We start from the raw sequence: 13,085 nt of genomic DNA, 5'->3' as shown, positions 1-13,085 counted from the left end.
CTTTGCCATGGTTATTTGAAAGGGTAGGCAGATTCCCTTCCTGTTGGTATCCTGTTATGGAATTTGTATACCCCAAATGTCTGTGTGTAGTGTTATGCATCTGAAAGTGACCAAAAGATTTTGAAATGTTTGTAATTGATGTGGGGCTTGGGAATCAGCCTAGTTTTCACCTATAGGGATGTGGGAAAGCACGTAAAACCACTTCCAGGAATCCAGGATGGCTGCAACACCAACCTTCATTGTTAATCTACTGGTCGGATTTGGTGCAGGGCCAGTGCATCTCCCCATCCCAGAAGCAGTGCTTTAATACACACAGCTATCTAGATGAGTACATTTGCAACAGCTAGAACAAACAACCAAACCAGATAGTGCTGTTAAATCACAAGTTATTAAATTTTTTCTTAATTTAAGTAGCTAGCACTTTAAGTTAAGCATTAAAAGCCTTTTTAGTGCACTAAACTTATATACAGGGTGTTTCAAAAATGACTGGTATATTTGAAATGGCAATACAAACTAAATGAGCAGTGTTAGAAATACACCGTTTGTTGTAATATGCTTGGGACAACAGTACATTTTCAGGCAGACAAACTTTCGAAATTACAGTAGTTACAATTGTCAACCACAGACGGCGCTGCGGTCTGGGAAACTCTATAGTACGATATTTTCCACATATCCACCCTGCGTAGCAATAATATGGCGTAGTCTCTGAATGAAATCACCCAAAACCTTTGACAATGTGTCTGGCGGAATGGCTTCACATGCAGATGAGATGTACTGCTTCAGCTGTTCAATTGTTTCTGGATTCTGGCAGTACACCTGGTCTTTCAAGTGTCCCCACAGAAAGAAGTCCCAGGGGTTCATGTCTGGCGAATAGGGAGGCCAATCAACGCCGCCTCCTGTATGTTTCGGATAGCCGAAAGCAATCACACGATCATAGAAATATTCATTCAGGAAATTAAAGACGTCGGCCGTGCGATGTGGCCGGGCACCATCTTGCATAAACCACGAGGTGTTCGCAGTGTCGTCTAAGGCAGTTTGTACTGCCACAAATTCACGAAGAATGTCCAGATAGCGTGATGCAGTAATCATATCGGATCTGAAAAATGGGCCAAGGATTCCTTTGGAAGAAATGGCGGCCCAGACCAGTACTTTTTGAGGATGCAGGGACGATGGGACTGCAACATGGGGCTTTTTGGTTCCCCATATGCGCCAGTTCTGTTTATTGATGAAGCCGTCCAAGTAAAAATAAGCTTCGTCAGTAAACCAAATGTTGCCCACATGCATATCGCCGTCATCAATCCTGTGCACTATATCGTTAGTGAATGTCTCTCGCGCAGCAATGGTAGCGGCGCTGAGGGGTTGCCGCATTTGAATTTTGTATGGATAGAAGTGTAAACTCTGGCGCATGAGACGATGCGTGGATGTTGGCGTCATTTGGACCGCAGCTGCAACATGGCGAACGGAAACCCGAGGCCGCTGTTGGATCACCTGCTGCACTAGCTGCGCGTTGCCCTCTGTGGTTGCCGTACGCGGTCGCCCTACCTTTCCAGCACGTTCATCCGTCACGTTCCCAGTCCATTGAAATTTTTCAAACAGATCCTTTATTGTATCGCTTTTCGGTCCTTTGGTTACATTAAACCTCCGTTGAAAACTTCGTCTTGTTGCAACAACACTGTGTTCTAGGTGGTGGAATTCCAACACCAGAAAAATCCTCTGTTCTAAGGAATAAACCATGTTGTCCACAGCACACTTGCACATTGTGAACAGCACATGCTTACAGCAGAAAAACGACGTACAGAATGGCGCACCCACAGACTGCGTTGTCTTCTATATCTTTCACATCACTTGCAGCGCCATCTGTTGTTGAAAATTGTAACTACTGTAATTTCGAAAGTTTGTCTGCCTGAAAATGTACTGTTGTCCCAAGCATATTGTAACAAACGGTGTATTTCTATCGGTGCTCGTTTAGTTTTTATTGCCGTTTCAAATATACCGGTCATTTTTGAAACACCCTGTATGTTGATACTGTATTTGTGTTTCATTATATCTGTTCGTATTTGTACATATTTCTGTATTGTAAGTTGGTAGAGTCTGTCCATGGAATTTCCTAAACTTATGCAATAGTCATGACAAACAACCAGGAATGATACTACACTATTTCAAAATTTCATCCAGAAACACATTTCAAATCATGCAAAGGAAACTTGTTTAGAATCATTTCAATACTGAACTTTGATTTTCATTCAACATAAATCTATAGTTTAATCACTACATTTGATAGAAATTAACAAAATCATGCTGTGTAAGTTGACAATCTTTGCTTCTTCATTGTCAGCATTTTCAAAAAAATGTTGAACAGTTCATATAGAATAGAATATTAAACAGTTGATGTAAAAGTGTCTACTGATTAGTATGAAGGGAGTTTCTGTTATTTTTGAAGATTGCATGTTCACAGGTAGGATTCATTCATCTGTTGCAAATATCTTTAAAAACATCATATTATGTGAAATAAATTTATTATTCAGTGGTTTTTGGGTATCAGTTACTCAGTGCTCTTTGGTAATATACGATTTTGAATGGTTGTTAGTATCATAATAACTAGCCAGAAACTACTGGATAAAATGAATTCCATGAAAAATGTGTAGGGTAATAAAGTACACTTTTATGCTATTGGTTTATGACACCATGGTGTGACTATTGGATCATGAAAATATTTTACTGTGTAAATTTAACATCAGTTGTTCAGTCTCTTTTGAATTTTTATAGTTCTCACAATGAGTGCAGAAGTCATAACATGTTTTCAATTACTCTGCTGGTAGATGTGATGCTTTCACTTATTATCTAAATGAGTGAGGCGCAAACAAGAGTTTTTAAGATACAGCTATCAGATTAAGATGTAAGTACTTTCAAATCATGAAACTCGCAAATGAGTTTGTTTGTTTCTGTATGAGTCTGATATGAAATTTTATCGCTCTTAACTGCTGATAAAGTGTTAATGTAGATAAAAAACACCTCAATCTATAAATATGAAACCAAATGGTTTTTAATGTCTAAGGAATCAAGTACACAGTCCTAGTGCCTTATATTACTGGATAACATGAGATCCAATTTACAAAACTGCTTTGCAGTAATTTTCCTAATTCAGTATTGTGTGGTAAGTTAGTCTTCCATTAAACAATCTTTTCTAAATATAGGACAGATGTAAAATGTTACTGTGATGTATATGCATGTATCTTGAATTAGAAATTTAGGCCAGCAGAAGATACAGTCACTAGATATTGTGGCAGATAGGTTTATACTTATAAATATTTCTTAAATTACTTTTCCATAATCTCTATATGTTAAAATTGCACACTAATCTTGGACTATGTCTCCGGGAAGTAATACTTGTGTGATATGATCTCGGGAAAATTTGTTTCAGCTGTATCTCCACCCCCCCCCCCCCCCCTTACTGCCCCCACCAATTACACTCGCCCAGCCCCAACCCCCCACCTCCACCTTCCAAAAAAAGGAAATACCTGTATGTAATTTGATTTAATCAACTGAATAGATTTTTAAAAAAATATTGTTAAAGTGCTAATGTCTAGTTCCAAATATTCTTTAATATTACTTTGAAACAATGTCTCTAAACAATTTTGTAATTTATTTATGAATAATGGGGTTTTTTCTGTGCTAATAGTACAATTTGAAAGTTTCTTGCGCAGGTTAAAATTATAGCTTTTCTGGGGATCTTGATAGTTAAAAATATGTAGTGCAAGAAACTTCAAAGCTTTATAAGGGTCTTCATACAGAAGTGGTTTTCTTTGTAAAGGCTCACATTTTGCATCCATGTTTGCTTTAAAGAGAAATACATTTTGGAAAGTTATGCCACAAAATTACTTGTCTTTTCTTCTTTCATACATGTTTTGGTGATGTTTCTGCAGCAGTATGTTTTCTTTTATTTGTATTAATAACTTTTGTTGTCACTTGTGTCACTGTTTGTCTTCTGCAGTACAGTAATCATTTGCAATTTTTGTTGTTCCCATATTGTGGGAACACTGGGAGAGCTCTTAAATGTATCATGAAAGATCATACAGTGTATGCTGTAGATACAATTAATGGCAGAACAGCTAAGTGTGTCGTAAACAAGAATTATTTTAATGGCAGAGGAGTTAAGAAATTAAATGTAAGTTAAAAAGTTAAATAATAATATCATGAGAAGAAAAGTTGCTACTCACTATATAGAGGAGATACTGAGTCGCAGACAGGCACAACAAAAATACTCTCACAATTATAGCTTTTGGCCAGTAAGGCCTTCTTCAACAATACACACACACACACACACACACACACACACACACACACACACACACACACACACATTGATGCAAATGCCACAATCACACAAACGTAACTCACACATACGCATTGCATTTGTCTGTGTGTGTGTGTGTGTGTGTGTGTGTGTGTGTGTGTGTGTGTGTGTGTGTGTGTGGGCATGCATATGTGAGTCTATTGTTGACAAAGGCCATAATGGCCGAAATCTGGAATTGGGAGAGTCTTTTTGTTGTGCCTATCTGCGACTCAGTGTGTCCGCTATATAGTGAGTAGCAACTTTCCTTCTCATGATATTGTTACATTGCATCCTGGATTTTCCATTGTTTAAGAAGTTAAATGTATCTTAAATGGTGATCAGTCTGTGTTATGAACACAGTTGATACAGTGTTGGCAATGTGGAACTGCAAAAATGACAGGTGACAAACTATGAAATATCAGCTGTACTGCAGAGGACAGACAGCAACATGAAAATCAATATATACTACAAGAAAATTAAAATAATAGTTATTGATAATGGTGAAACTTGAGAAAAGATGATTAGTTGAAGAAAAAATGAAAATTTAGCTTTTCATCAAGGCCAAATCTATAAAAACTTACTTACTCCTTGTAGAAATAAACAGAAACATATGAAGCAATCAGCTGTACAGGAAAGTATGGAAAAGTACAGTGTCTGTTCTGCTTTGTATATTCATTTTAAGTGACAGTTTTGAATCTATTGTAGTTTACCACAGTTGCAATGATATGCTTCATTAATAAACAGAAGTTTTGAAAATGAATTTGAATTAACTGAGACACTAGAAGTGACATCCAATTTCTAACTTTCAAATAACAAAGGGACCATAATGCTAAAGGGATTTGTATTTGCTTTATGGCAGATGGGAACTTGTTGAGTACCACCAAAATACAGAACCATGGTTGTATTCAGACACTTTGATTCAATGAGTAGATTGTCAAAGAGTTTTAGAGCTGTGTATTTTCAAAATTAACATGTGGTAGAAGATTCCGCATCTCTGTTGCTCCATTACTTTTTTCTGATATAGTTTTTCAATGTTCCTTTGTCCCTGCAAAATATATCCAACCAATTTCTGTCTTTACATAATTAGCACACAGTTATTAGTATGTTTATTTGGTTGTTTTTAAATTCATGGTTATTTTAAACTAATGTCTATAATTAGTTTTAGAAAAGGTTTTATTATATTCTTCATGCTATAATAGAGGTTCATATGCCATGATCTGAACACTGTGTGTTGAGAGAAGCTGAAAAGTGGTTAACTTACATTAATCACATTAATAGGAATGTGATTAAAATAAGGAATTTAATTTCTATATTTTATTAAAAAAGAAGAAGTTGCTGTTAACTATCCATATGTCCGAGTGACTAGAGTTATTGGGGTAATTCAAGGCATTGCCTAAACAAAGGTAACATTAAGAGTTAGTAAGATTGGACATTTGAAATTAACCACTTTAAAACATTGCTTTTAAGTTTAATTTCAGTTGAACATTTTCAGGCACAAAGCAACTATGTCACTGTTCAAACATCCCTTGGCAGTCTTAGAGGTCAGGCAGAACAGTCTGTATCAGGGCAAACTATGTATACTTTCAAAGGAGTGCCCTATGCAGAGCCTCCAGTTGGAACACTGCGTTTCCAGGTAAACAAATGACTTTTCAAGTTCATTTCCATAATTTTTCCTTTATTCGGACTGTTACAGTGTTTACTGTTTAATATTTTTATATTTATATGAATGAATGCTTGCTAATTACAAAAATAATCAGTTTTTTTACAGGTTTTGCCAATTTTCAGATACTTGTTGATATTGTGAATAATCTCAAGCAATCATCATAAAGTTGCAAAATAGACACATCAAAAAAAGTTTTACATCACCCCTGTTCCACGAACTCCTGATGATAAATGTTGACCATTGTATACTGTATCACAGATACAGTCCGTTTCACTGTTCAGAGATATCACTAAACCCACAAAAAGGTGTAAACAACCATGCATGAGCAGCACCTATTAGTCATTCCACAAGGAAGGAGGTACACAGCTTGTGTTGTCTGTAGTTCAACCATGCCTAGACAGTCAATAGCATGCTTCAGTTGTGCCTGCATTGTTACTTTGTGCCAGGAACGGCTCTCAACAAGGGAAGTTTCCAGGCATCTCGGAGTGAACCAAAGTGATGTTGTACGGTCTTGGAAGAGACACAGAAAGACAGGAACTGTCAATGACATGCCTCGTTCAGGCAGCCCAAGGGCTATTACTGCAGTGGATGACTGCTACCTACAGACATGGCTCAGAGGAACCCTGACAGCAGTGCCACCATCTTGAGTAATGCTTTTTGTGCAGTCACAGGATGTTGTGTTATGAATCAAATTGTGTGCAATAGGCTACAAGATGCACAACTTCACTCCCAACATCCGTGGCAAGATCCATCTTTGCAACCATGACACCATGCAGTGCAGAACAAATATGCCCAACAACATCCTGAATGGGCTGCTCAGGATTGGCATCACATTCTCTTCACTGATGAGTGTTGCATATGCTTTCAACTAGACAATCATTAGAGACATGTTTGGAGGAAACATGGTCAGGCTGAATGCTTTAGACACAATGTCCAGCAACTGCAGCAAGGTGGAGGTTCCCTGCTGTTTTGGGGTGGCATTATGTGGGGCCGACAGATGTAGTTGGTGGTCATGGAAGGTGCTGTAATGGCTGTATGATACGAGAATGCCATCCTCTGACCAGTAGTCCAACCTTATTGGAAGCATATTGTCGAGGCATTCATCTTCATGGACTAACAATTCACGCCCCCATCATGCACATCTTGCGAATGACTTCTGTCAGGATAACAAAATCACTCAACTAGACTGGCCAGCATGTTCACCAGACATGAACCCTATCGAACATGCCTAGGATCAATTAAAAAATGCTGTTTATGGATGACGTGACCCACCAACCATGCTGAGGGATCTAGACCAAATCGCCATTGAGGAGTGAGGCAATCTGGACCAACAATGTCTTGATATACTTGTGGATAATATGCCATGGCGAATACAGGCAGGTATCAATGCAAGAGGACGTGCTACTGTGTATTAGAGATACCAGTGTGTACAGCAATCTGGACCACCACCTCTGAAGGTCTCGCTGAATGGTGGTACAACATGTATTGAGTGGGTTTCATGAGCAATAAAAAGGGCAGAAATAATGTTTATATTGATCTCTATTCCAATTTTCTGCAAAGGTTCTGGAAATCTTGGAAGTGAGGTGATATAAAACTTTTTTTGATGTGTGTTCCTTAATTGACCTTAAAAGGTAATTTGAGACAATTTTCATCTATTGTACAATGTTAACTGTCAATGTGTTCTCAAATAGCTTATCGGCACAGATGAGAATTTGACAAATGGAGACACAATGTCAACAAGTGTGGAAGTTAGCTGTGACAACTAATATCATACCAGTTACACTGGACAATCTGGAAAGAAAACTAGTGATCATCTCCTATGAGCCATTGTTTATCTGGCCTCAGTAGCCAGAGACTGTGGTCATGTGTATGTGAGTTGCATTTGCATGAGTGTGAGTGTGTGTGTCTGTTTTTCACAAAGGTCTTGTTTTCTGACACTATTTTTGTTGTGCCTACCTGCAACTCAGCATCTCTGCTACATGGTGAGTAGCAGCTATCCTTTTCATAATATTGTTACATTCCATCCTGGATTTTCCTTTGTTTGATTTTGTCTACCTATCTGCTCCAATAAAATGTTGCACAGGTTCAATTATATCACCTGACAGAACATCATTGCACAAAATATAATATATTGTCAACAAGAAACCATGCAAGTAAAGGCATAAGAAAGATCCTTGTAGAATCAGCAATCTGACCAGTTGTATTACTCATGGATGATTAATTTGCAAGGGCTGAATCACCATTTTGGTTTCATTTGTGTGAATTTACCTTGTGAAATCTCATTTGCAGACTCTTTGATCTGTGACATAGCTGTCCAGTTGGCTCCTGATCTGGAAACATGCACTGCTGCCCTCAAGTTGGACAACCCTACCTTGGGCAATATTTTGAAAATTGCTCATTCTTTGGGAATCAAACAGACAGTAAATAAACATATTATGGCTCAGCCCCTGATCAGTCATCCATACCCTATAAGTGTGGGCAATGAGATCTACCTTCATCTCATGACTGTTTCACAGCACACCCATGTGTGGACTGCCCAGATCATTGGACACACAGCACCCATTGCGGCAAAATGGCCACTCCCAAATTATCTGCTATAAACTGTCAGAACAATGAGACCCAGTTTCCCACATGTTTCAAGGGAAGGTGCATGAACTTCAAGTGATTGTTTAATGTCTTGATATAGCTGGAGTGAACGTTTGGGTTTCTCCACTACTGCCAGGGGTGTAGCCCAACTGCCAGTTTTAACAGGTTCAGTCATTCCAGTCTTGTGAAAGCAATTGAGTTCCCGCTGAATGGCTACCTGTAGGGAGATGGGAAGGGGTCATGTGTGATAGAAACAGGGTGCTGCATCTGAACACAAGCAGATATGAGCCTGGAAATCTGTTGCACATTCTAGGCTCAGCACAAGTGGAAAACTACCTACATCACGTATTGAGGACCTCCTCACAACACTGGCTGGTGGTGAATATTTTTCTGAAACTGATTTGGCTGACACATATATACAGATTCTGCTAGATGAGAAGCCATAAATCATCTTGGTTATCAACACTCCCTTCAGATGTTTGCCATTTGGGATCTCTTCCACTCTGTCAATTTTCCAGAGGTGCCTGAAACAGCTAGTCACGTCCATCCCTGCTTGTAGTCAGTACTTTTATAACTTAACTGTCACTGACACTATGCACCAGGACCACCTGTGCAGCCTATTTACCACCATGCTTGATGGATGGATCAATTGCCACTTACACAAATGTCAGTTTTTCCAGAAACAAGTAGAATACCTTGGACATGTGCTCAACAAAGAAGGGATATAATCCCCTGACCACATTGTCATGGTTATTGACACACCAGAAAGTTACAGGAGCTGCAGGGTTGTTTGAGGAAGATGAATTATTATCGTAAGTTTCTTCCCACAAGTGGCTCAGATTATGCTGCTGTTAAACAAGTCATAGAAGAAAGTCATTCACTACAGGTGGACAACTGTCTGTGAGCATGTTTTTACATAGCTGAAGCATCTGCTGCAGCATCTGCTGCCTTACACCCTTTTCCCCATCATGTCAACTGGTTTCAGCTGAAGATATATCTCCATATGACACTGGTGCAGTGGAGTGCTGGACATAGGAACAATGACATAGGAACAGGGACAGACTGCCTAAAGGTCAAAGACACTGACACCCACTCAAAAGAATGGCTCACAGATAGAAAAAGAAGCTTTGATGATTATCTTTGAAATTAAGAAATTCCATATTTAGCCATTCTGGGCCAAGTTTACACTTATTACAGTCCACAGCCCATTGGTAGTGCTCTTTGGGACAAGTCCCAATTTTTGGAGTGGACAATACAATGTCTCCAGCATTAGGCACATTACCTCAGCCCTTACAGTTAAACCATGCACAGTGTGACACACAGACAACACACTATCTGCCTGCCTGTGGAACCAGACCTGGCCTTTAACTAGATTAAGATCTCATCATTGCACATAGATGTGGAATGATGAGATGCCTTGGATGGGATTTCCATTATGTCTGCTCAGATTGGTGTCACGACCCTATATTACACCTTGTCATGCACTATGTACTCCATGGATGGCCTTCATATTTTCCTAAGAGTGCCAGTCTGGACCTGCAGGATGTGCAAGCCATGGCATTCAGCTGTTTTGATGGCACTCAGCACATTGCTACTCCAGCCCAATATTTTGTCCCTCAGCCCATCCCCCATCCCCAATAGGACCAAATTAATTTGAATTTAGCACTCCTCTTTCTGGATTCCAAGTGGCTCACTGTCATAGATGCCTACTCTAACTGGTCATACGTGGTCAGCATGGTATCCACCACAGCAGGTGCACAATTACCCAGATTATCAATCATAGAAGGACTTCCCTGCACCACTGTGACAGATAATGGTCATCAATTAATGGTGACAGCCTTCAACCAATTCTGCATTTCAAATGGCATCAAATACCTCTTTAGTCTGCTGTTTCACCCAATCTCCAATAGTGAGGCAAAGCATATGGTGTGAGCATTAAACAGCAAATATTAAAAGCAGTGGGAACCACCAGCACCGTGGTTGCCCTCATGACATTCCTGAGCATGTATAGGACCACTCCCCATTCATGATTGTAGCTCAGCAGAGCTCCTCTGTGGATGGCAACTGAATACTCTCCTCTATCTCACAGCCCCACAGCCACAGAAACTCCGTGTCTGGTACATAGGGCACTATACATTGAGCACAGCAGTGTGAACACACTCAAATGAGGTAAATGTTGCATGGATGCTGGCTATGGTGGTTAGCAACCATTGGCAATGCCTCATGATGGTTGGCACTTTGAGGGGTTTGGAGCACTGTTTCGTACAACCAACTCCATCCAGCCCTATCAACTGCACCTCCATTAGTTGCTGAATCAGACTTAGGAATCCCTCCCTTGCCAGTCCTATGACCCCATGAGTTAAACTTGTATCTCAGATCAGCAGTGGCAGTTTACATGGATGGAAACATGAAGGTCAAGGCCTCACTGCAGCCACTGTACCCTCATATGATGTCACCCATGCTGCTGCAACACATAATTGCTGGACATCTCCAGCTCCTCCCACCAGCTAGAGGGCTTTAGTGCTGCAACACCAATTGTGCCACACGTTCACAGCATTTCCAAGTTGTTTATTCCCCTACATGACCATTTCAGATGGGAGCTGTCTAGTACCCTGCCCCAGGGATTTTGAAAGCCCACTGGGAGACATGAACTGTAATGACAGCTAGTAAATGGCACTGCTACATCTGCAAGTGCTGCTATAGTCATTGCAGTATTGGCCACAGAAGCATGCCCACCTTTCTGGCCTATCAGTGCTTGCAGTCTCTCTTTAAAGCTAGCACTGCAATTCTGTCTTCACCTGTGATCTTGCATTGTTATCACTATACATCATTGTTTTGCTTGTAGGACGTGCCACACATTTGCTTTTCATTCTTGGATAGTCATTTGGACTTTTTATTCGGTGTACTGTCTCCATTGTCCATCTTCCTTATGTAATTTTCCTCCTGTTCACATTTGGTAACTTCCTAATGACTTTGGAGAGAACAGAAAATTATTCAAAATTTTATTACTGTGTATCTGACTTAATCAAGAATTGGAAAATACCTGCCAAAACAAAGAGCATGATATGTCAGTCATATTATCTGCCAATTTTGACCTATGGCTCAAAATGTTGGACCTGGATGAAGAAAGAACAGAGTAGAATACAAGCAACAAAGATGCACTTTCTGTGAGGGATCCAGGGTAAGATGAGAAATTATAGTATAGGAAATGAAACAATACAAAATACACTTCAGATCAACCCCCTAAAGGAATCTATGGGGAAACATAGGGTGAAATGATTTGGCAATATTAAAAGATGGACAAAGAAAGACTATAAAAAAGAGCTACAGAATATGGAAGAAGACCAATTAGGAGACCACAAATGAGATGGGGAGACCAGATGAAGGATGATGTGAATCAGAGATGACTAAAATGAGAGGAAATGCTGGACACTAGAGTGTGGGAGAAAAGAGAAGACTTGAAGAAGCTTGGTGAACACCTTACATAAGGAGAAACATTTCAGAATGACGAAGAAGGAAAGAAGACGCCACTAAGTGCCATTTAAGGAGAAGAGAGGGACGAGACAAAATTTTATATCATGAAGAAGGAGCATGTGTGAATGTGTCTTGTGCAGACTGAGCTGGGGCAACCTGGAGCTAAAACAGTCCCTTGGACAGCTTCCCATGATTTTCATATTATCAGCCCCCACTAGCCACATAAGGAGATTTCAGTCACATGCTATTGCATTGGTTTTCCTTCATGAGCATGACCTGTTAGTAGCACCATACTACAATATCGATCCAGTGTTGGTAGGGTCTTCGCCTTTTTTGCTGTGGTGAATCTAAATGTTTCCATAGTTGCTTTGCTCCTTTTCTTGAGGTTGTAGTAGTACACCCAGTATTCATCCATGGTGATGAGGCAGCTAAAGAAAACATCTGGATTGGCCTGACACAGCTGCAACATTTTCACACTCCAAGTTGGCAAGCTTTTTCAATGTGTGCAAGCAACCACAGAAACCTGTGGGCAGCAAGTTTTCTCATAGTCAAAATGTCAAGTAAGATTTTGAAAACTGATCGATGACTGATTTTCAGCTTTTTCCTCTATCGTCTGAGTTCTGATATGCTGTCTCTGAACACCAGGGCCTCAACTTCTCTTGCAATTCCCAGTTCTTCACAGACAGATGTTCAGTAACTTTGTTATTTGTTAATTAGAAGCATCTGTGTCACTTCATATACTGCCATCCTCTCAATATGGATTGCTGCAGAAAATGACTTGCCATGAAATACTCCAGTGTAGAAAAGGGCTGCACTATTTTGTTTTGGTTTCCTTAGTGGCATATTGTGGTGCTGCTGTGGGAGATTTCAATGTTTATCGGGACTACAGTCACTTATTTGGAAGCCTATAAAATATTAATTGCATAAATTTCTTTAGGAGGGATAATTAAAAATTTATGATTTACCCTCAGGTAACTTGTAATCATATGATTTGGAGCTCTCTAATGTCATACATTTCTCAACACTAAT

At 39.7% G+C, this 13,085-nt stretch overlaps 1 protein-coding gene across 1 annotated transcript in view; it reads left to right on the top strand.

The window, feature by feature from the left end:
* The first annotated feature begins 3,024 nt into the window (after positions 1-3,024).
* Positions 3,025-13,085, top strand: part of LOC126344257 (esterase FE4-like) — a 100,499-nt gene continuing 90,438 nt past the window's right edge. Inside the window, exons 1-2 of the mRNA XM_050002006.1 lie at positions 3,025-3,154; positions 5,826-5,966. Of these exons, the coding sequence (XP_049857963.1) occupies positions 3,098-3,154; positions 5,826-5,966 (198 nt within the window). The 5' untranslated portion in view covers positions 3,025-3,097. The remainder of the gene's footprint in view (positions 3,155-5,825; positions 5,967-13,085) is intronic.

This window comes from Schistocerca gregaria, chromosome 1 (assembly GCF_023897955.1).
Source record: "Schistocerca gregaria isolate iqSchGreg1 chromosome 1, iqSchGreg1.2, whole genome shotgun sequence".
Classification (NCBI taxonomy): Eukaryota; Metazoa; Arthropoda; class Insecta; order Orthoptera; family Acrididae; genus Schistocerca; species Schistocerca gregaria.
Note: the sequence above shows the minus strand (reverse complement) of the source record. Positions and strands in the feature narration are given on the sequence as shown.